Source organism: Macaca nemestrina, chromosome X (assembly GCF_043159975.1).
Source record: "Macaca nemestrina isolate mMacNem1 chromosome X, mMacNem.hap1, whole genome shotgun sequence".
Taxonomy (NCBI): Eukaryota; Metazoa; Chordata; class Mammalia; order Primates; family Cercopithecidae; genus Macaca; species Macaca nemestrina.
The window spans coordinates 18,824,572-18,847,805 of NC_092145.1; the positions used below are offsets into that span (position 1 = coordinate 18,824,572).

At 40.9% G+C, this 23,234-nt stretch overlaps 1 protein-coding gene and 1 pseudogene across 13 annotated transcripts in view; one reads left to right on the forward strand and one right to left on the reverse strand.

The window, feature by feature from the left end:
• Positions 1 to 23,234, reverse strand: part of LOC112426572 (uncharacterized) — a 123,254-nt gene that overhangs the window by 52,690 nt on the left and 47,330 nt on the right. For 5 of the 13 annotated variants that reach the window (XR_011618374.1, XR_011618379.1, XR_011618375.1 and 2 more), the window contains 3 exons: positions 9,741 to 9,820; positions 4,923 to 4,980; positions 2,539 to 2,654 (listed from right to left, as the gene is read on the reverse strand). Coding sequence is in view for 4 of the 13 variants with exons in the window: in XM_071089011.1 (XP_070945112.1) it covers positions 2,539 to 2,654; positions 4,923 to 4,980; positions 9,741 to 9,820 (254 nt within the window). In the remaining 9 variants the exon portion in view is untranslated. The remainder of the gene's footprint in view (positions 1 to 2,538; positions 2,655 to 4,922; positions 4,981 to 9,740; positions 9,821 to 23,234) is intronic. The other 8 variants (XR_011618378.1, XR_011618377.1, XR_011618376.1 and 5 more) reach the window with 3 other exon arrangements.
• Positions 20,647 to 21,037, forward strand: LOC112423643 (large ribosomal subunit protein eL22 pseudogene; annotated as a pseudogene).

A 23,234-nucleotide genomic window follows, 5' to 3' on the forward strand; every position in this document is an offset into this window, starting at 1 on the left:
GAACAGACAAATAAAAACATGCAAAGATGTTAAACATCATTAGTCATTATAGAAATACAAATTCAAACCACAATGAAATACCAGTACACACCTATTCAAATGAGTAAAAGATAAAGAAAACTGACAATACCAAGTGCTGACAATGATGTGAACAAACTAGCATTCTCATACATTGCTGGTAGAAATGTAAAATGGTAACAACCACTTTGAAAAATAATTGGACAGTTTCTTTCCTTCCTTCCTTCCTTCCTTCCTTCCCTTTTTCTTTCTTTCTTTCTTTTCTTTTTTTTAGATGGAGTTTCACTCTTGTCACCCAGGCTGGAGTTCCGTGACACAATCTCAGTTCACTGCAACCTCCACCTCTTGGATTCAAGCGATTCTCCTGCCACGGCCTCCCACGTAGCTGGGATTACAGGCATGAGCTACCACACCCAGCTAGTTTTTGTATTTTTAGTAGAGATGGGGTTTCACCATGTTGGCCAGGCTGGTCTCGAACTCCTGACCTCAGGTGATTCACCTGCCTCGGCCTCCCAAAGTGCTAGGATTACAGGCGTGAGCCACCACATTTGGCCTAGGCAGCTTCTTATAAAGTTAAACATACTTTTCATATGACCTAGCAATTCCACTCCTAAGTATTTACCCAAGAGAAATGAAAACTTATGTTCACATAACAACCTATTTTATGAATGTTTTACAGCAGTTACGGCAACATTTATTCATAACCACCAAAAACTGGAAATAACCTAAATGTTCTTCATCTGCTGAATATATAAACTATGGCACATCCCATACAATGGAATACTACTCAATAATAAAAAGTAAGAAGTGAAATAAACCAGATCCAAAGGGCTCTATTTGACTCACTCTATGGCTTATTTATATGACATACTGAAAAAGGCAAAACTCCAGGGGTCGAGAACAGATCCATGGCTACCAGGGTTTCAGGTCAGGGAAGGGGTTGACTACAAAGGGATAGCATGAGGGAAGTATTAGACTGATGGAATCTTTCTGCATTCACATTGTGGTCGTGCTTCCACAACTCTATGCATTTGTCAAAACTCAAAGCATTGTACACCAAAAAGAATGAATTTTTGAAACAAATATATATTTAAATAGCATGCCTGCATGTGGTTCTTTGCATTATGTGATAACTGCAACATTATCTCAGGAATAAAATATATAATTATTTTTAAATTTACAAAAAAATTCTAAAAAGCGTTAGTGGTGGGCCCAAGGGGTAGAAAGGGAAGAGCAGAATATATTTATAAGCAGAAAAAAGGGGCCTCAGTGGAGAGATAAAGTAGATATGCAAGAAAGGAGCAGTAATGAATTGAACAAAGCTGTGAAAGAAAGAAATGGAAGGGAACAGAATCAAGCACAGAAGCGGCCCAGTTCTAAGTATCTTTCAAATCATAAATTAAGCATCATTACCTCTACAAAGCCTTCCCAGGAGCCCCAAAGTGGAAATTACCTTTTCCTCCTCTGAAACTCCACATCATTTTAAACATACTGTCTGATAACTCTTCCTAATTACTATGAGATAGAATTATTAATACTTTACATGTCTTATCTCCTGTTCCTGCCCCAACAACCCACTAGATTATAAATTATTTGAAAGCAAAGTTTCAGGAGCAATTTATACTTCTTTCCTCCACAGTGCCTTACATTGTGCTTTAAATAAGTAAAAACAAAACTGCAAAACCCACAATAAGGATGTTGAGTAAATAATGCAGAGAGTAGTAGATGGTTTACTGATTGATTCTTACATGTGATATTCCTTGTATTACAATCCAGTATAATGACTTTTGCACAATGACACTTTTGTTATCAAACGTATTCAGTTATGGATTCATCTGAGTCTTGAATTTGAAGCAATAAATGTTCAAAAAAATGTCAAGGACATCAGTTACTTACAAGAATATATTAAAAAGTTCACCTTGGCCAGGTGCAGTGGCTCACGCCTGTAATCCCAGCACTTTGGGAGGCTGAGGCGAGTGGATCACCTGAGGTCAGGAGTTCAAGACCAGCCTGGCCAACATGGCAAAACCCCGCCTCTACTAAAATACAAAAATTAGCCTGGCATGGTGGCACATGCCTGTAATCTCAGCTACTCGGGCGGGAGGTTGAGGCAGAAGAATCACTTGAACCTGGGAGGCAAAGGTTGCAGTGAGTCGAGATTGCGCCATTGCACTCCAGCCTGAGCGACACAGCAAGACTCCGTCTCAAAAAAAAAAAAAAAAAAAATCACCTCAGGAAAGACCACCCATTCTAATTCCCTTGAAAAGTTATAGAAAAAGCAGATGGCTCTACAAGATTGGGGGTGGGGGGTGCATTAGGCTCATTTTAAGTAAGTCAAAAGTATAATTAAAAAAAAAATTCTGGCCAGGCATGGTGGTCTCATGCCTGTAATCCCAATATTTTGGAAGGCCAAGGCAGGAGGAGCGCTTGAGGCCAGGAGTTTAAGACCAGCCTGGGCAACACTGCAAGACATTTTCTCTACAAAAACTTAAAAAATTAGCCAGGCATGGTGGTGCATACCTGTAGTCTCAGCTACTTGGAAGGTTGAGATGGGAGGATCGCTTGAGCCCAGCAGGTCGAGGCTGCAGTGAGCCATGGTTGGGCCACTGCCCTTCAGCCTGGGTGACAGTGAGACTCTGTCTCAAAGAAAAAAAAAAAAATTCTGAGGTACATGTATTTAATGTGCAAGTTTGTAATGTTCAATTATATCAATGACCTGTTTTTTCTTTCTGTACATAAGCTTACTCATCTTTCAATGACCTTATTTATTTCCATGGAGTTTAGGGATAATAAGCCATATGTAGATAAAATATTATCAGTCTACTGAATATATCACTGAATTGCATCATCGATGGCATTATACTCAGTTACAGAGCATTATGAATTCATCTACTCTCATTTTGTCACTGATATACCCATTTTGGACATGATATACTCAATCAGTATATCACACACATGTAACTGAATTTACTCTGTAAAACTTTTAGTGTAGGATCTGTTTTCCTATGATGATACACTTCCAGTGTTAAGAACGTGGAAATTTTGTTACAAATAGTAAGTTAAGTACCACATAACAATTAAGATATAATTCATTAGTACTTCCTTAAAAACAAAACAAAAAGACTGTCCTTCAGAACATGCCAAGGAGAGAATTTTTTTCTTTCTATGAATGAATGAAACATGATATGGGAATGAGTTGTGCACATCCCACCCCCCAAATTCATATGTTGAAGCCCTAACCTCCAATGTGATGATATTTGGAGACAGGGCTTTTCAGACCTAAGTAGGTCCCTATGATGGGATAGTACCCTTATAAGTAGAGACAGTGGCCGGGCGCGGTGGCTCACGCCTGTAATCCCAGCACTTTGGGAGGCCAAGGTGGGCGGATCATGAGGTCAGGAGATCGAGACCATCTTGGCTAACACGGTGAAACCCCGTCTCTACTAAAAATACAAAAAATTAGCCGGGCATGGTGGCGGGTGCCTGTAGACCCAGCTACTCAGGAGGCTGAGGGAGGAGAATGGTGTGAACCCAGGAGGCGGAGCTTGCAGTGAGCCGAGATTACACCACTGCACTCCAGCCTGGGCAACAGAGCGAGACTCCGTCTCAAAAAAAAAAATAAAAGTAGAGACAGCACTCTCTCTCTCTCTCTCTCTCTCTCTCTCTGTGTGTGTGTGTGTGTGTGTGTGTGTGTGTGTGTGTGTGTATCAGTCTCTCTCTCTGTCTATCAATCTCTCTCTCTCTCTCTCCCCTGCCCTGCCATGTGAGGACACAGGGATAAAGGCAACCATCTGCAAGCCAAGAAGAGAGCTCTGACCAGAAGCCAACTACGCTAGCACCTGTTTTTAAGCCACTCCGTCTATGGTGTTTTGTTATGGCAGTCCAAGCTGACTACGACAAAAACATATCAAGGAATTTGGAGACAAAACCCTAAGCAATTCAGCACTTTATCAGTGAAGTACTGCAGGAAGAGAAATAGATAGGATGCAGGAGAGGGGACACTGAGGTATATACAGCCTGGCCCTTTTACTGACTTCATGTGAGACCCAGAACAACTTGGTCTTTACTTTGTAGTTTGGCTACAGATTCTGCATCTATATAATTACAGGACTGGATAAGCTACTCTGACAGCCACTGCACAGCATCACTCCCACCCTCACTTTGACTATGACTGTACCTTGAAACTGCAGTCACTAACGATGCTGCAGTGACTAGGTGAGACAGGAAGAAATAATCACTGAAGGCAGCAACAAGGAGAATAACAAAATGTCATGCATAAATTGCAACTCTAGCATGACAGAATGCAAAATGTATAACTGAGATAAACATTTATGAACTCTGCTTCAAAAACAAAGATCAAAATTGAATACTGGCCGGGAGTGGTGTCTCATGCCTGTAATCCCAGCACTTTGGGAGGCCAAAGCAAGTGAATCACCTGAGGTCAAGAGTTCAAGATCAGCCTGGCCAACATGGCGAAACCGCATCTCTACTAAAAATACAAAAGTTAGTTGGGCATGATGGTGCCCACCTGTAGTCCCAGCTACTAGGGAGGCTGAGGTGGGAGGATCACTTGAGACTGGGAGGCAGAGGTTGCAGTGAACCGAGATTGTGCCACTGCACTCCAGCCTGGGTGACAGAGTGACACCCTGTCTCAAAAAAAAAAATTGAATACTGCACCACCATCACCATCTCTTTGTACTAAAGCTTAAGATGTCCAAAAAAAAAAAAAAAAAGAAAGAAAGAATGCAGATACAACAGAAAGTGAATGCTGCGACTACACAAAGCACAGTGGTCATTCATGTCCCTCCTCCTCTTTGTTATAGTATACAATGATTTTTTTTTTCCAAGATGAAGTATAAGGAAGCATATAATTGCATAGGGAAAAGAGAATGTGAGATACTAACCCCGGACATAATAGTGCTGTCAGCAAGGCATTTGTCTTCCACTTAACACCTTTAAATGCTGAGGAAGTGAAAAACAGAACAGTTACTTTAGCAACTTGATTTAGTCCACTTTACAAATACTTTAGAGTAATTAAGGCACAATTACATTTTCATAGGTTGGCTAAAATTCTCCCACGCATTTTTTTTTTTTTTTTTTTTTTTTTTTTACTTTACAGCCTTTTAATTTCTACATTTAACACAGCAACTTCCTGGAATAATAACAGTTGAAATGCTTACTCTTATACATTATAGCAGACACATATCTAGCAGGGGTTCCCAGAAGGACCCATAACACAGTGGCACAGGCCATTAAAGCTCCTCCATTGGCAGGAGAAGGAAAACCAAGGCAGGACAGACCTAAAGGCACAAAAATGAAATAGAAAACCAGCAACAATAATAGTCTCAAAAGTACATAGGACTTTATAAGAAATTAAGCACAACCTTATTAAGACATTATATGAAACAGCACACAGGGAAATTATCTAATGGGAGTACTACAAGCAAGGGATGCTACAAGCAAATGTTATTTGCTTGGCTAAATACTTGACACTTTCTCTTAATGAAAAGGTCTGATTTTCCATTCAAGGTAAGTGGAAGTAAGTTTTCATAAGTTGAATTAGCCTTAATTTCACTGCCTAAATCAAAATTACACAAAATATCTCCCCCTTTCCCACTTCAGTAGTCACTCCAAAAACAGCAAGTCTTTTTTTCCCAAAGAAATTTCCTTCTGTTTCCTTTTATTCAAGGTGAGGAATGAAAAAAATCAAAGTGAGACTTGGTCTCAGGAAAATATAACCCTAAAAGCTGATTTTTGAAATTATCATTGACATCTGAAACACCTAATGAGCCATTTTTTACAGCAGCTTTGTTTACGAAAATCACTACTCTGGCTATCAAAAACTGACAAGCTCCATTTTTAGTTTATAAATGAAGGCCCTAGGGTTCATCAGCCATTGTGAGCCCACTACAGATGCCATTCCATTTATACACTTAAAGACCAGCACTTAGGCTTGCTGTAGCATTTCAAAATGCTAGCTTTTGAATCATGAACTCCCTTAGCCCACTTAAAATATGATTCTACTCACATACTGATTTTAAGAATGCATTTATTTTGCAAAGCAAGAAATATACGTATTGGAGTTTACAATAAACTATTCAAAACTAAAGAAGCTATGGAAGGTGCTTGATATAGGAAGATACTTAGACTCATATTCTTAAGTTGAGAAGACAGAAATGTGAATACTATAAAATGCAGATTTCCATAAACTTTGGGGTATAATTTTCCAAGTCCCTTTGTACAAAGGAATCAAAGTTTAACATATGCCGGCAGCTTACTATGCATGTTTGACATATCTGAGTGTACTCATTTAAAGTAATAAAGGTCATAAACAAAACTTGTGTTCCTTGACCCAGGAAGGCTGACAGCAACATTGTGTTCTTTGGGGGCCTGAAAACAACTGCATGAATCATCTTCCAGCCAAGCCCCTACTGAGCACCCTCCTACACATAAGAAAGTCTCTCTCAAGCCTGTAATCCCAGCACTTTGGGAGGCCGAGACGGGCGGATCACGAGGTCAGGAGATCGAGACCATCCTGGCTAACACAGCGAAACCCCGTCTCTACTAAAAATACAAAAACTTAGCCGGGCGAGGTGGCGGGCGCCTGTAGTCCCAGCTACTCGGGAGGCTGAGGCAGGAGAATGGCGTGAACCCGGGAGGCGGAGCTTGCAGTGAGCTGAGATCCGGCCACTGCACTCCAGCCTGGGCGACAGAGCGAGACTCCGTCTCAAAAAAAAAAAAAAAAAAAAAAAAAAAAAAAAAAAAAAAAAAAAAGAAGTCTCTAATAAGCATACAAGTTACTATGACAGAAAGTAACAAGTTAGTTGAAACGGAATTTTCCTTTAAAGGCAGACTAACCAGAAATCAGTGGCTCATTATGAATTTAGCAGGTCTCTGGAAGGTACATGATCCTGCCACACAAATGAATCACTGCCTTACTCGAAGTTTTGCATCCGAGGGAGTGTGTTAATTACATAAAACACACAACTGATTTGCTTTTCATGAAGAAAGCAAAATGATTTAACCTACATAAGGAACTTGACCAATGTAATAGCAATTAAAAATTGACCGATACACAAGTGATCACAAGAGTCAAAACAGTATAAACAGTATAACCTAAAGTATAGTATTTTGCAATGTTTGATATTGTTATCTCATACTTCCAATCAATGAAAATCTTTAATAATGATATTTTGAGAGTTCAGAAACACATAAAAAAGGATATAACCAAAAAGTTGATAATAAACAACTCTCTAATAAATCTCCCTGTTCTTTTAAAAAAATTTACTCAACTCTGTACTTTCTGATTTGGTATAACATACAAAATCACTAGGCATAAAAAATGTGCTGTATTCAAGGTGCAATACTCTAAGTAGAAATATAACATTGATGAAAACCGGGCAGAATAGGCACTTAAGTATTTGTTGAATCAAATATATGAATTTTTACTTATGGGAGAATTCATCTTATTATATCTGATAATATCTTTATGGAAAATCCTTAATATGATGTTAGCCACCGTTCCAGATAAGAAAAGAATAACAACAAAGGAATTTACCATAGTAGAAAATTTAAGAAAGAAAAAAAGAGAAGTTAAATCTCAAAATTTCCTAATTGAGCACTGAGAAAAAAATGCATGTACATATAAAAGAAAGACATTCAAATTATCATTATGTCAATCAGTTTTCTAACATTAAATTTCGATCAGTGACTGAATGCATCAATATATTAAGTGAACTTAAAGCAACACTATTCTTAAGGTTATTTTTAGAAAACTTTAAGAGTACCTTCTCAAAGAGAAATAAGAAGAAGTAAATAAGATCTGTAACACAAACTTAGTTTGGGAGCATGGAACTGACAACCTAAGTTCAGGAGACACAGGTTGAACTAATGGCTGACTGGCTTCTTAGCCAATGGATCAAGGCCATAGTCTTTAACTCTATTACTCTATGAGCGTCAGGGCAAAGATCCCAAGGACCACTTATCTATATCTACCAGCTCTTACTGTTTCTAAAACTCAAACTTAAAAACTATCCCCAAAGCAAAGTCAATGCCTTCTGCCATTCCATCTCCCCAGCCAAACCCATACACACCCAAAAACGTTTCACCAGAATCTATGCAAAGTCCAGCACTGTTTTAGTGAGATGCCAATAAGAAGACTGACGTCTAAATGTCTGTTAAATGTTGTAAGTAAATTAAGTCATGACAGAAACTAAAATATAGTACATTTGTTGTTACATTACTACTACTAGAAATTAGCCCTCATAATCCATCTAGAGGCCCTTCACTTTCACAACCCCTTTGGAGAAACCATTTAAATAAATTGTATCTGAGATTTCTGGGTGGTGACAAAATGGGATTGGAACTGTTGCCCAACCGGAAGCCTCTCTGGAAAAGCTACCATAGGAAGAAGCAAGAGGATAAAGAGGAGGAGGAGGAGGAGAAGGAGGAATAATAGGAATAAGGAAAGGAGAGGAAGGGTATTTTCATTTTAAAGTCAGTGGGAGTATAAGGAGAATCATCATTCCAGAAGACCATGCTCATAGTATCACAACTTTCCTTACTTTCACTTTTTTAATTTTTAATTTTTATTTTATTTTTAGAGACAGGGTCTCTCCATGTCGCGCAGGCTAGTCTTGAACTACTGACCTTAAGTGATTCTCCCACCTCGGCCTCCCAACGCCCTGGGATTACAGGTGCGAGCCACCACACTGGGCTCTTACTTTCATTTTTACTTTTGTAATCTCCTTTGACCCATAATTGCTTTATTACAGGATATAAAGACAACAAGGAATAAAATACTATACAGACAAATTAATTTCTTTTTGATCAGCTTCTCTTTCAGTCTCTTAAGTTACTAACTTCACATCCTACTCCCACTCTCAGCACTTTATCACAGCCCAAATCATTAATTATGTTATCAGTTGGTCCATCCCTCAGTGAGTCCATCCCATGTGAAACGACTCTTTCCATAGTCACAGACTTCTAACTCTGTAGTTTCATCCTGTTGAAGATTCCTGAGGAATCAAGTCCTTTCACTCTGGGTCCACTAGAATGTACCTTCAGGCAAGCAGAAGCCTCCTCTGCCTTATTCACTGTTGAGCTCAGAGCCTACCACAGCATCACAATAGGGACTAAAAAGAGTAAATGGTCCTTCACTAGCAGACATCATTTCCATACCATCCTCTCCTCTATATGATCTGCCTTGATTACACAGCCACTTGAAGCTGTGGGTTTGTCATAAGAAATCCTTTCACCCTTTTCTCACCCCTTCCCAGATTTTTATGACATCCCTACCTTCCTCTACTCCAGCTGGTTACTATTTTTCCTAACTCTCTACTGTGCCTGAACTTTTTGAACCCACAAACAAAAGCTTCCATTCCGTTTTATTTTTCATCTCTTGCACAGTGTCAACTTCCACAGTCATATCTCACTGACTCCCCACCCCAATATTCATTCCATGCAGACATAGTATCTCCATGACATTTCAGGTTGCTCTTTCTCTTCAGCATAAACATTAACATATTTAAAACACATTTATCTTTTTTTTCACTGTGTATGTGGGGAGTGGAAGGGAGAAGAGGAGAGAGGAAACTACAGTCACAGAGAAGGAAAAAGATGTAACCCAAGATCATCTGTGATAACAAAATACGTTAATTTAAATATATGTATTTACATTTCTACCTCAAAATTACTTACTTTTTGCTACATTAAGTACTTACCTAAACCACTGAATATTAGTATGAGACACAGACTCCAAAATCTAATCCCACCTAGAAGCCCACTTGACAGTTTTGTTTTCCTAAAATGGGAATATAAAATCATATAACCAAACATTAGTTGAGTTTTTGCTGGTTATAATCCTAAAACCAATGGAAAAACGATTCTGCGTGTACTTTCTCCATTTCTTTACTTCTAACTTCATGGAATGATGTGATCTACTTTGACATTTTTTAATTTTCTTTTTTGTTTTTTGTTTTTGTTTTGTTTTGTTTTTTGAGATGGAGTGCAGTGACACCATCTCAGCTCACTGCAGCCTCCGCCTCCTGGGTTCAAGTGATTCTCCTGCTTCAGCCTTCTGAGTAGCTAGGATTACAGATGTGAGCCACACCCAGCTAATTTTTGTATTTTTAGTAGAAATGAGGTCTAGCCATGTTGGGCAGGTTGGTCTTGAACTCCTGACCTCAGGTGATCCACCTGCCTCAGCCTCCCTAAGTGCTGGAATTACAGGTGTGAGCCACCGTGCCTGGCCTTCTTATTTTCATGTCCTAATATTCATTTCCTAATATTCCTAATATTCCTAATATTCTTTTAAATTCTACCTAATTTAAAAGAGACTAGGAGGAAATAATTTTAGCTTGCTACTCTTCACCAATAATAGCATCTCTTTGCTACTACTTTTCTGTAACCCTAAATCCACCCCATACTTCATTTCATTTTGTCCCTTTTGTCCTGATCATATTTCCATCTACAAAGGTACACAAAGGTATATATAATGAGAGTCACTGTAGCTTTGTTTGTAAATTTAAAAACCTAGAAACAACCAAATATGCCCACCACAATGAGAATAAACTATGGTAATCCGTGCAAATAATATGCAACCATTAAAAAGAACGATGTACATCTATAAGTGACAATATGTCTATGAAATAGCATTAAGTGAAAAAAGAAAGGTGAAAAGTATGTGTGGCAAGATTCCACTTTTTCCCAAGGATATGATATACATATCTCATAGGTACAAATATTTTTCTGGAAGGATAAATAAGAAAAAATAATGCTTATACTGTTAGATGGAGAGAGTAGGAATTGGAGGGTAAAGGAAGGGAGAAATTTACTTATATCTTTTCTATTTGGTTTGAAGTCTTCACCATATACAAATATACAAATGTTATTGATATTATTACTTAAATTCAACTAAAAGACAACTTGCTTCACTGCAACCCACCAACTCCACCCTCTGCAAATAGGTTTGTTATTAGGGTATTTTGTTTGATTATAAAACCTTGTTCAACTACTTAACCCATCATTTGTTTTTTGTTGTTGTTGTTGTTTGGTTTGTTGTTGTTGTTGTTGTTGTTGTTGTTTTGAGATAGAGTCTTGCTCTGTCGCCCAGGCTGGAGTGCAGTGGCACAATCACGGCTCGCTGCAGCCTCAACTTCGCGGCTCAAGTGATCCTCCCACCTCAGCCTCTCAAGTACCTGGGACCACAGGTATGTGCCACAAAGTCCAGCTAATTTTTTAGTTTTTTTGTGGAGATGAGATCTCGCTATGTTGCCATGGCTGGTCTTAAATTCCTGGGCGCAAGCAATTTGTCTACCTCAGGCTCCCAAAGTGCTGGGATTACAGGCACAAGTTACCACGCCCTGCCCATTTCTTATATTTTACATTTTTTGTATGTTAAGTATTTTGGTGGTGAGTGCCTATTGTCCTAGCCAGCCATGAAGCTGAGTTGGGAGGATCACCTGAGCCAGGGAGTTTGTGGCTGCAGTGAGCTGTGACTGTGCCACTGCACTCCAGCCTGGGCAGAGTGAGACCCTGTTTTAAGAAAAAAAAAGATTTTCTTTTATGTTGTAGTTTTCAGTACTGAAAAAAACATAAGAAAACACAATTATGAATGAAGTTGTTTCTGCTGATGTGTGATCAAATTCAACTTGTCAAGAGCTTTAAGATATTGCCAATATATTATTATCTTTTTTTAAATTATACTTTATGTTCTAGGGTACTGTTCTCTCTCATAGGTGGGAATTGAACAATTAGATCACTTGGACATAGGAAGGGAATATTATTATCTTAAATGATAATCCCCGGCCACGCACGGTGGCTCACGCCTGTAATCCCAGCACTTTGGGAGGCCAAGGCAGGTGAATCACCTGAGGTCAGGAGTTCAAGACCAGCCTGACCAACATGGAGAAACCCTGTCTCTACTAAAAGTACAAAATTAGCCAGGCATGGTGGCGCATGCCTGCAATCCCAGCTACTCAGGAGACTGAGGCAGGAGAATAGCTTGAACACAGGAGGCAGAGGTTGCGGTGAGCCAAGATTGCGCCATTGCACTCCAGCCTGGGCAACAAGAGCGAAACTCCGTCTCAGAGAAAAAAAAAAAAAAATTATAACCCCCAATAAATACTTAAGCCATTATTGCAGTGTTATTACCCCTCAAGTCCATGGCATGATCTTAGCAAAAGAAAAACACAGGCACAGATTGACCAAGCTATGCTTGAAATATCTTTGGATTTTTTTTTTTTAATGAAGTTTGGGGCACATGAAGAAAGTCACTATATGTTGTTTTTTTAAAAAACTAAAAACCCAAATGAAAGATTTTAATTAAAATGAGTTTTATAGGAAGGAAAAATAATCCAAAAAAAAAGATTAAAGAAACAAAAATTTGGAAAAAAATTATTACGAATTTTTTTTATCTTTTTATTTTTCTTTTTTGTGACAGGGTCTTGGCTCTGTCACCCAGGCTGGAGTGCAGTGGCTCAACTTCCCGGGCTCAAGTGATCCTCCCACCTCAGCCTCCCAAGTAGCTGGGACTACAGCCATGCACCACCACTACTCTTAGATAATTTTCATGTTGCCAGCGCTGGTCTTGAACTCCCGGCTCAAGCCATCCTCCCACTTCAGCTTCCCAAAGTGCTGGGATTACAGGCGGGAGCCACCGCACCCAGCCTAAACAAAAATAAATAAATAAACAAATAAAAACATGAAAAAAGCTTTTTTAAATTGGGCTTTAATCCTACAATAGATTTGAGGTAAATCCTGATGAGCACATGACCATCGTTAACACTACCAGTGACGGGACAGGTTAGCATCATGTGCCTCCTCATGTATTCCTACCAAGAATGCAGGCATCTGGTCATGAGGAAACATCCTTAAGACTCAAGATGATAGTCATCATACAGAATGTAATGTCTGTACCCTTTAAAAATTTCAAGGGTATGAAAGACTAACGAACTTAGTCTAGATTGCAGGAGACCAAAACCATAATCCTGGATAGGACTGTGAACCAGAAAGGGAAAGAGTAACACTGTTGACCAGCTGGCAAAAGCCGCATGGATGGATGTGGATTGGACAGTATTGATTCCTGATTTGGAGGGTTGTATGCTGGTAGGAGAGAGACCTCGTTTTGAGGAAGTACCCTCTGGAGTGTTTAGGGGTGATTAGACAACCTCTAGCTCTCGAAAGATTCAGAGAAAGACTAATGATAATACACACCCACACAGAAGAATGAACAATGAAGCAAATGAGGTACAATGTTAACAGTCGGGATATCTGGCTAAAGGGACTACTGGAATTCTTTGTACTGTTCTGGCAATTCTTCTGTAAGTCTGAAACTGTTTCAAAATCAATTATTTTTTAAAAACCTATAAGAAAATAATAATTTATAGAACTGATAAATCAAAAGGTAAATACTTCACGAATGAACTTAGCCATCTATTAAAATATTGTTGCATTTTTCTAGGAACTCCTTCTTTAAAAAAGTATTTTTGCAACAGTAAAATGTGAGTTATTTTGTGACAATTTGAATTACATGCACCTCTTTACCAGCCTATCCATTGGTTTAACTGAGTTAATTCATATCAAGTCATTAAAAAAAAAGAGCAGTACTTTCAAATATGCAGTATGAAGTTTGAATTTTAAGTACAAAGAGAAACAGGGCAATCTGCAATTGCTATATAGTCATTTTTTTGCACCAAACATTGCCATCTACTGGAAATAACAGACCACAACACATATTACTCTTCCCTAGGAAAGTAAAAAATTATTTAAAAATCATAAGGCATATTTGAGAACGAAATGACAAATACGAAAAGATAACTAAGTGGTAGAAACTATTTTTAACCCATTTAAAATGTATGAATTATGCTGCACCTTTACATTCTAGAGTTTCAAAATCTTTTATAAGACAGCAATTCTCATAAAATCATATGAGGTAAACAGGTCTCTAACGTTGGTAATAATGGAGGCACAAGAAGCAAATGTAGAAACATACAAGACTTCTTGATCCATGACACAGTACCCTATGATAGGTCTCATTCAATAAAAATTCATGAAGGGGCCGGACGCGGTAGCTCACGCCTGCAGTCCCAGCACTTTTGGAGGCTGAGGTGGGTGGATCGCTCGAGTTCAGGGGTTTGAGACCAGCCTGGGAAACATGGCGAAACCCCGTTTCTACAAAAAATACAAAAATTAGCGGGGCATGGTGGCGCGCGCCTGTGCTCCCAGCTACTTGGGGGGCTGAGGTGGGAGGATGGCGTGAACCTGGGAGGTCGAAGTTACAGTGAGCCGAGATCGCGCCACTGCACTCCAGCCTGGGCGACAGAGTGAGACCCTGTCTAAAAAATAAAATAAAATTTTAAATTTAAAAAAAAAAAAATTCATGCAAGGACTCAAAACAGAAGCCGGCTGGCAATTCTATCTTCTAGTCCAGTTGTTCTCAACAAGAGGAGCAGCACCCTCTAGGGGGCAGAATGAGAATGTGCGGCGACGCTGCTGGTATTGAGTAACGGAGATGTCCTGCAAGGCACAGGGAGACCCACACAATGGAGAACTGAGAACTGTACAGTGTCTTACAACTCTTTCAAATGCCCCACTCAACTTTCATGTGGATGCAAAACTGCGTATGATTACCTGAGCCTAGATTCTAACTCAGCCACACCTTTATTTTACTTTATTTTATTTTATTTTATTTTATTTTATTTTATTTTAATACAAGGCCTCTGTCTGTTGCCCAGGCTGGAGTGCAGTGGTGCAATCACTGCTCACTGCAGCCTCGACCCTCCAAGCTCAAACGATCCTCAAACCTCAGCCTCCTGAGTAGCTGGGACCACAGGTGTGCCACCACGCCCGGCTAATTTTTTTTTCTTTCTTTCTTTCTTTCCTTCCTTCCTTCCTTCCTTTCTTTCTTTCTTTCTTCTTTTTTTTTTACAGACAAGGTGTCACTCTGTTACCCAGGCTGGTCTTGAACTCCTGGGCTCAAGTAATCCTCTCACCTTAGCCTCCCAAAGTCCTGGGATTATAGGCATGAGTCACTGCACCCAGCCCTAACTCCCTTTTACAGATAAAGTATTTTTACATGGTTTCAATATTCGCTGATATTTTTTCCCAAGAACACAACTACCATGTCAATTGAAGGAAAATGGTACTATGTCTGGCTTGGAATTTTGCCAAAATTAATCATTTCAGAAAATCAGGCATCATTTAGAGTTATGTGGTATTTAAGCCACCAGTGCATACTTTTTTTTTTTTTTTTTTTTTTGGAGATGAAGTCTGCTCTGTTGCCCAGGCTGGAGTGCAGTGGCACGATCTCAGCTCACTGCAAACTCCACCTCCCGAATTCACACCATTCTCCTGCCTCAGCCTCCCAAGTAGCTGGGAATACAGGCACCCGCCACCCTGCCTGGCTAATTTTTTCTGCTTTCAGTAGAGACGGGGTTTCACCCTGTTAGCCAGGGTGGTCTCGATCTCCTGACCTTGTGATCCGCCCACCTTGGCCTCCCAAAGTGCTGGGATTACAGGCGTGAGCCACCGCGCCCGGCCGTGCATACTATTTTTATATGCATGTGTTGCCACATTTACAATAATTATACCCATGGGTGCAAGCATCTGACAACGACTGAAATATATACCTATTACATATTTTATTAAAAGTTACCTCCCTTTTGTTTCTCCTTTATATTGTAGTTAAGATGTTATATTGATGTTTATTGAAACAAGACAATTATAGACAAGTTTCATTATCTCTTACCTATTAGCATCATTTTAGAATAGTAAAAGGAGAGTTATAAACTATTTGTTATTAAACGAGGACATTGGCCGAGCGCGGTGGCTTATGCCTGTAATCCCAGCACTTTGGAGGCCGAGGAGGGTGGATCATGAGGTCAGGAGTTTGAGACCAGCCTGGCCAACATAGTAAACCCCGTCTCTACTAAAAATACAAAAAAAAATTGCCGGGTGTGGTGGTGGACACCTGTAATCCCAGCTACTTGGGAGGCTGAGGCAAGAAGAATCGCTTGAACCTGGGAGGTGGAGGGTTCAGTGAGCAGAGATCACACCACTGCACTCCAATCCAGGTGACAGTGCGAGACTCTATCTCAAAAAAAAAAAAAAAAAAAAAAAAAAAAAAAAAAAAAGGACATCACTGTGATTGGGTTGAGAATTACCAATCGAGTTCAACTCCCTCAATTTATTATGGTGAAACTGAGATCCAGAGGGGAAATTTTGGAATTCTCAATTCAGTTAATGGTCCATGCTGCCTGAAAATCAGAAATGCATTTTCCAATAAAAGCAATGCCTTTATTGGAAGGCATTTTATTGGAAAAAGCAATGCCTTTTTTTTTTTTTTTTTTTTTTTGAGACAGAGTCCCACTCTGTCACCTGGGCTGGAGTGCAGTAGTGCAATCTTGGCTCACTGCAACCTCCACCTCCTGGGTTCAAGAGATTCTCCAACCTCAGCCTCCCGAGTAGCTGAGATTACAGGACCCCACCACCACGCTGGGCTAATTTTTGTATTTTTAGTAGAGGTGGGGTTTCACCATGTTGTGCAGGCTGGTCTTGAACTCCTGACCTCAGGTGACCGCACCTGGCCACAATGCTTTAAATTTAGCTAGAGTCCCAGGCTAGCCAACAAATGGAGCTTATGTAACTCAACTATATGGCTAACATTAATGTGATTACAACGAAACCAAAAAGGCTTTGTTTGGTAATATAAAAACAGTACATTTTTGGCTGGGCGCAGTGGCTCACACCTATAATCCCAGCATTTTGGAAGGCTCAGGTAGGTGGATCACCTAAGGTCAGGAGTTCAAAACCAGCCTGGCCAACATGGTGAAACCCCACCTTTACTACAAATACAAAATTAGCCGGGCATGGTGGCACACGCCTGTAGTCCCAGCTATTCGGGAGGCTGAGGCAGGAGAATCGCTTGAACCCAGGAGGCAGAGGATGCAGTGAGCAGAGATCATGCCATTGCACTCCAGCCTGGGCAACAAGAGTGAAACTCTGTCTCAAAAAAAAAAAAAAAAAAAAAAAAGACAGTACATTTTTAAAGCAAAAGTATTATGAATAGAAACGCCATATCATGGCATTCAATAATTCATAATAGACATTCAGTGTTCATAATTCATAATAGGCATTCAATAAATTCATAATAGGCACTCAGTTCATAATAGGCACTCAAGAAACATTTATTATATAAATTGATAAACAAAAGGTCTTCACTCAAACGCTGATCTTTATGACTCATCCCTCCTGAACAAATGTATTATAAATTCCAAATTTTACACCCATTTGGGAACCTGTATTATTTTCTGAAAACATTAAAGTGCACTTTCAAGACAGTTAATGAAAAAACAAAATAGGGCCGGGCGTGGTCACTCACGCCTATAATCCCAGCACTTTGGGAGTCCGAGGCGGGTGGATCACCTGAGGTCAGGAGTTGGAAACCAGCCTGGCCAACATAGTGAAACCCCGTCTCTACTAAAAATATAAAAATTAGCTGGGTGTAGCAAAGGGCACCCGTAATCCTGGCTACTCAGGAGGCTGAGGCAGGAGAATTGCTTGAACCTGGGAGGCAGAGGTTGCAGTGAGCTGAGATCACACCACTGCACTCCAGCCCGGGCAACAGAGGGAGACTCCATCTCAAAGAAAAAAAAAAAAAAAAAACAGGCCAGGTGTAGTGGCTCACACCTATAATCTCAGCACTTTGGGAGGCTGAGGCAGATGGATCACTTGAGGTCAGGAGTTCGAGACCATCCTGGCCAACATGGTGAAACACCATCTCTACTAAAAATACAAAAATTAGCCAGGCATGGTGGCCTGTGCCTATAGTCCCAGGTACTCGGGTGGCTGAGGCACAAGAATCACTTGAACCTGGGAGGTGGAGGTTGCAGTGAGCTGAGATCATGCCACTGCACTCCAGTCTGGGTGACAGAGTGAGACACCATCTCAGGAAAAAAAAAAAAAAAAATCCAAACTAAAAATTATTATATTGCCTCTGAACTTCTCTGTGTCTAGGCTTGATCAGGGGCTCAGACCCACAAGCTCAGCTGATGATTATAGGCTCTGGGTCCAAACAGCAGTTTGCAGGTGGCTGCAGCAAAGTGGTAAGACAGGTACAGGAGAATGGAGATCGTGATCCAGGTGACTGAGGAGCCACAACTGTCGCATGGCTCTGACTTCTGTAAGTGGTTCATCATGCGCATAGAGTTCAGCTTCCTGTCCACGTTCCCCAACCCCAACCCTGTGTCAGGATTGCGTCTCCCCTCTCCACTGGCCACATGAATGTCTTTGTGTGCCATAGCCGGGCATGGTGGTGCACGCCTGTAATCCCAGCCACTTGGGAGGCTAAGGCACCAGAATCACTTGAACCCGGGATGCGGAGGCTGCAGTGAGCCAAGATCACATCACTGCACTCCAGCCTAGGTGACAGAATGAGACTCTATCTCAAAAAATAAAATAAAAGAAAAAGAAGAAGATGTCTTTGTGCACCAGAAGCACATCTAAGACAGTGTATTTCTCCCAGTCAAGGGCCTAGAATCAAACAGAATCTGGTGAAATTTTCTGTATTGGAAATGAGAAGCAGCAAAAGCCGGGGGCGGGGTGGGGGGAACATGTAGAAGCACAGAGGAAAGGGAACAGATGCTACACATGAGGTAATTTAGATCCATGCCAATATGGCAGCCACTGGTCATATGTGGCTCTTCAGCACTTGAAACGTGTCTGGTCCTAAGGGGATGAGCTATAAGTGTAAAATACGCACCAGATAAGATATTTCTGCGCCCCAAAAGTGCTATATAAACACTGTACTCTAGTGAATGAATATGTTTCTCACAAGGATATGTGTTAGCAGTTCTGAAACTACATGTATCCTAGGGTTGAATAAATAAGTCAGTGCATCAGAGATGATGAGAGCCAGGTTTCTCACTTTCAGGGAAAGAAATTACAACTAAACCAGGGGAGAAGGCTAGAAGAAATGCTGTGGTGCTGGATGAGGGTCTGAGATACCGTATGAACTCATGTTTATTTACTTATTCGCTTTTATATTTTTCCATTAGCAGTTAGCAAGTAGTCTGTAGGGTGATACTACAGGCTGTAGGGTGTACAGTCTATAGGGTGATACCTTGCCACTGTAAGAATAACCAGTTTCCCCAACACTCATTCACCTACAATTTTAATATTCATTGATCATATTGACCTGAATCAGTATTTAATTGGAGGTTGAAAAACTAGTGATTTTCAAATTCTATCATTCCCACTGAAATAATTCAGTAAGTGATGACTAGGTACCCAGCTAGTTGACAAAATCCTTCATAGCCCATAATGCAGGTTAAGTTATTTTATACTGATAGTTACCAAGATACGAAGCTTTGCTTCTCATTTGTACACTGAACGTTTGAGGTATGTTGCAGGTTCTGTAGGATTTTGTGAGCTACTCTAAGACACAACCACTGTGGGTACCTGGGGTAGCCAAAATGGCATCCACAATGGGATCTAAATGCTACCCTAAGAGAGTACTCCAGGCCAGGCACAGTGGCTCATGCCTGTAATCCCAGCACTTTGGGAAAGCGGAGTAGGTGGATCACTTAAGACCAGGAGTTTAAGACCAGCCTAGCCAAAATGGCAAAAGCCCATCTCTACTAAAAATACAGGGGGAAAAAAAAGCCAGGCATGGTGGCTCATGCCTGTAATACCAACTACTTGGGAGGCTGAGGTGGGTGGATCACCTGAGCTCAGGAGTTTGAGACAAGCCTGGCCAACATAGTGAAACCCTGTCTCTACTAAAAATACAAAAATTAGCCAGGCATGTTTGATCACACCTGTAATCCCAGCCAGTTACTCGGGAGGCTGAGGCAGGAGAATCGCTGGAACCCAGGAGGCAGAGGTTGCAACCAGGCGAGATCGCACCACTGCACTCCAGCCTGGGCAACAGAGCAATACTCTGTCAAAAAAAAAAAAAAAGGAAAGGAAGGAAGGAAGGAAGGAAGAGAGGGAGGGAGGGAGGGAACTCCAGAGTCAAATACGTTTGTAAAATGCTGAGTTAGGCTCATCAAGACATTTCTTTATTATGAATGAGATTAGGAGACTTTTAAACACTTTACTAATATATTTCGTAAAGCTGAGAAAGGAGGCAGTAGAAAGTAGCATTTTCCAAACTTATTTGACTAGCCTAGTGTTCTACATAATGCAGTTTGGGAAATGTTGATGTGCACCATTATAATTTTTTTGTTTGTTTGTTTGTTTGTTTTGTTTTGTTTTGTTTTGAGACGGAGTCTCACTGTGTCGCCCAGGCTGGAGTGCAGTGGCCGGATCTCAGCTCACTGCAAGCTCCGCCCCCCGGGTTTACGCCATTCTCCTGCCTCAGCCTCCCGAGTAGCTGGGACTACAGGCGCCCGCCACCTCGCCCGGCTAGTTTTTTGTATTTTTTAGTAGAGACGGGGTTTCACCATGTTAGCCAGGATGGTCTCGATCTTCTGACCTCGTGATCCGCCCGTCTCGGCCTCCCAAAGTGCTGGGATTACAGGCTTGAGCCACCGCGCCCGGCCTTTTTTTTTTTTTTTTTTTTTTTTTAAAAAGCATTTTTCCGGCCTGCGTAGTTCACCCACCTCCCTTTCTGCCTCTACTGCCGCCATGATGCCCATAAAGAAGCTTGTGGCGAAGGAGGATAAAAAAAAAGAAGAAGAAGAAGCAGGTTCTGAAGTTCACTCTTGATTGCACCCACTCTGTAGAAGATGGAATCGTGATGCTGCCAATTTTGTGCAATTTTTGCAGGAAAGGATCAAAGTGAGCAGAAAAGCTGAGAGTCTCGGTGGAGGGGGTATGACCATCAAAATGAGCAAGAGCAAGATTACTGTGACTTCTGAGGTGCTTTTTACCAAAAGATATTTGAAATATCTCACCAAAAAATATCTGAAGAATCACCTGCTTGATTAGTTGCAGATAGTTGCTAACAGCAGAGAGTTAGGAGTTACATTACTCCCAAATTAACCAGGATGCAGAAGAGGAGGAAGATGAGGATTAAAATTCACTTATCTGGGCCGGGCGCAGTGGCTCACGCCTGTAATCCCAGCACTTTGGGAGGCCGAGACAGGCAGATCACGAGGTCAGAAGATCGAGACCATCCTGGCTAACACGGTGAAACCCCGTCTCTACTAAAAAATACAAAAAACTAGCCGGGCGAGGTGGCGGGTGCCTGTAGTCCCAGCTACTCGGGAGGCTGAGGCAGGAGAATGGCGTAAACCTGGGAGGCGGAGCTTGCAGTGAGCTGAGATCCAGCCACTGCACTCCAGCCTGGGTGACAGAGCAAGGCTCCGTCACCAAAAAAAAAAAAAAAATTCACTTGTATGACTTCCTGAATAAAACTTGGGAATCAAAAACAAAAATAAAGCATTTTTCAAACCAAGACAAGAAAATAAAGAAAGAGCGCTATCAGAGATACATGTCATTACTCTCCCTTGCACCCTCCCCCCAACTATAACAGCCACGTTTTGGCACTCAGATAAAGAATATCATGGCTTGGTATGTTCTCACTGCATCATCATCTCTCTGCATGCATGAGCTATTGTTGTATGAGACATTTATAAATCAACTGCCCCCTACGTCTGGGAGAACCTATATTGGAGAGAAGGAGGAACAGGAAACATTATATGTGTACTACTTGCCAGGCACTGTGCTAAATATTTCGTGTTAGCTCACTTCACCCTGACAGCAATCACATGGGGTGAATATTTTAGCTCCATTTTACAAATTTGGAAAGACAGGCTCAAAGTAACTTAACCAAGTTCATACAGCAGTAAATGGTAGAGCCAAGATTCTAATTCAACTGTGTCTGGATCTTTCCAGTGTCACACCTCTGGAAGCCAAGTGCCTTCTAGGTACACTAAATAAGTTTCAATGGGAAAAGAAAATTTCCTCTTCTGGAACTGTTTCCAGGATTAGACTTACTGTTGAGGAACAAGGGGTTGAGACCTAACCTGAAATAAGGGGATTTTCCACATTCTCCCATTTGGTATGGCTTTTTTTTTTTTTTTTTTTTTTTTTTTTTGAGACAGAGTCTCACTCTGTCACCCAGGCTGGAGTGCAATGGCATGATCTCGGCTCACTGCAACCTCTGTCTCCCAGGTTCAAGTGATTCTCCTGCCTCAACCTCCCGAGTAGCTGGGACTACAGGCATGCGCTACCATGCCCGGCTAATTTTTGTATTTTAAGTAGAGATGGGGTTTCACCATGTTGGTCAGGCTGGTCTCGAACCCCTGACCTCAGGTGATCCACCCGCCTCTGCTTCCCAAAGTGCTGGGATTACAGATATGAGCCACAATGCCTGGCCCCTTCAGAGTGCATTTCATTTCTTTCCTCAGATTACACTTCGGTATTTCATCCAAAGATTAGAAGACTGGACCATATTTATTGGACTAGTAAATTGCCTGTTTTCACCAATTGTACTTTGGGTAAACTGCAGGATGTAGGATCAAGTAATCCTGACCTCTAGCTAAATGATTCAAGGCACACACACACATTTCTAACATAAATGGTTCTCATTTTCTTTACAGTGACTCTGTAGGCAGAAAATATAATAGACCCTCAAGATAGAAAGCCAGAATGGTATAGTAGAAAAACTATGAGTTTGGGGGCCAGACAGACCTAGGTTTGAATATCACTTGCACCACCTGCTAGCTGTGATCCTGAGAAAATTACTTTAGCTTGCTGGGCTTCAGTAGCCTCATTTATAAAATGGAGATAACCACTAAAGGTGATACATAGGGACAAAAGCGAGGTATTCCTAATGTGGAATTGCTTTCAGAAGGAGATTAGGAAGAATCATTTTATAATGGCTGTCAGGCCATCTACAGAAATGACACAAACCAAGCATAATTTGTAAATGTTCGAGATTTGAGACCTAGCCCCAAATACGGTGATTAGGATTTGGTCTCAGGAAAGAATATCTGAAGCTATAAAAAATAAGCCTTAGATGAAACTGAGTATAACAAAAGCTGAATCAAAAATATGATATACAGCTGGGCACAGTGGCTCACGCCTGTAATCCCAGCACTTTGGGAGGCCGAGGCGTGCGGATCGCCTGAGGTCAGGGGTTCGAGACCAGCCTGGTCAGTATGGTGAAACCCCATTTCTACTAAAAGAAATACAAAAATTAGCCGGGTGTGGTGGCAGGTGCATGTAATCTCAGCTACTTCGGAAGCTGAGGCAGGAGAATCATTGAA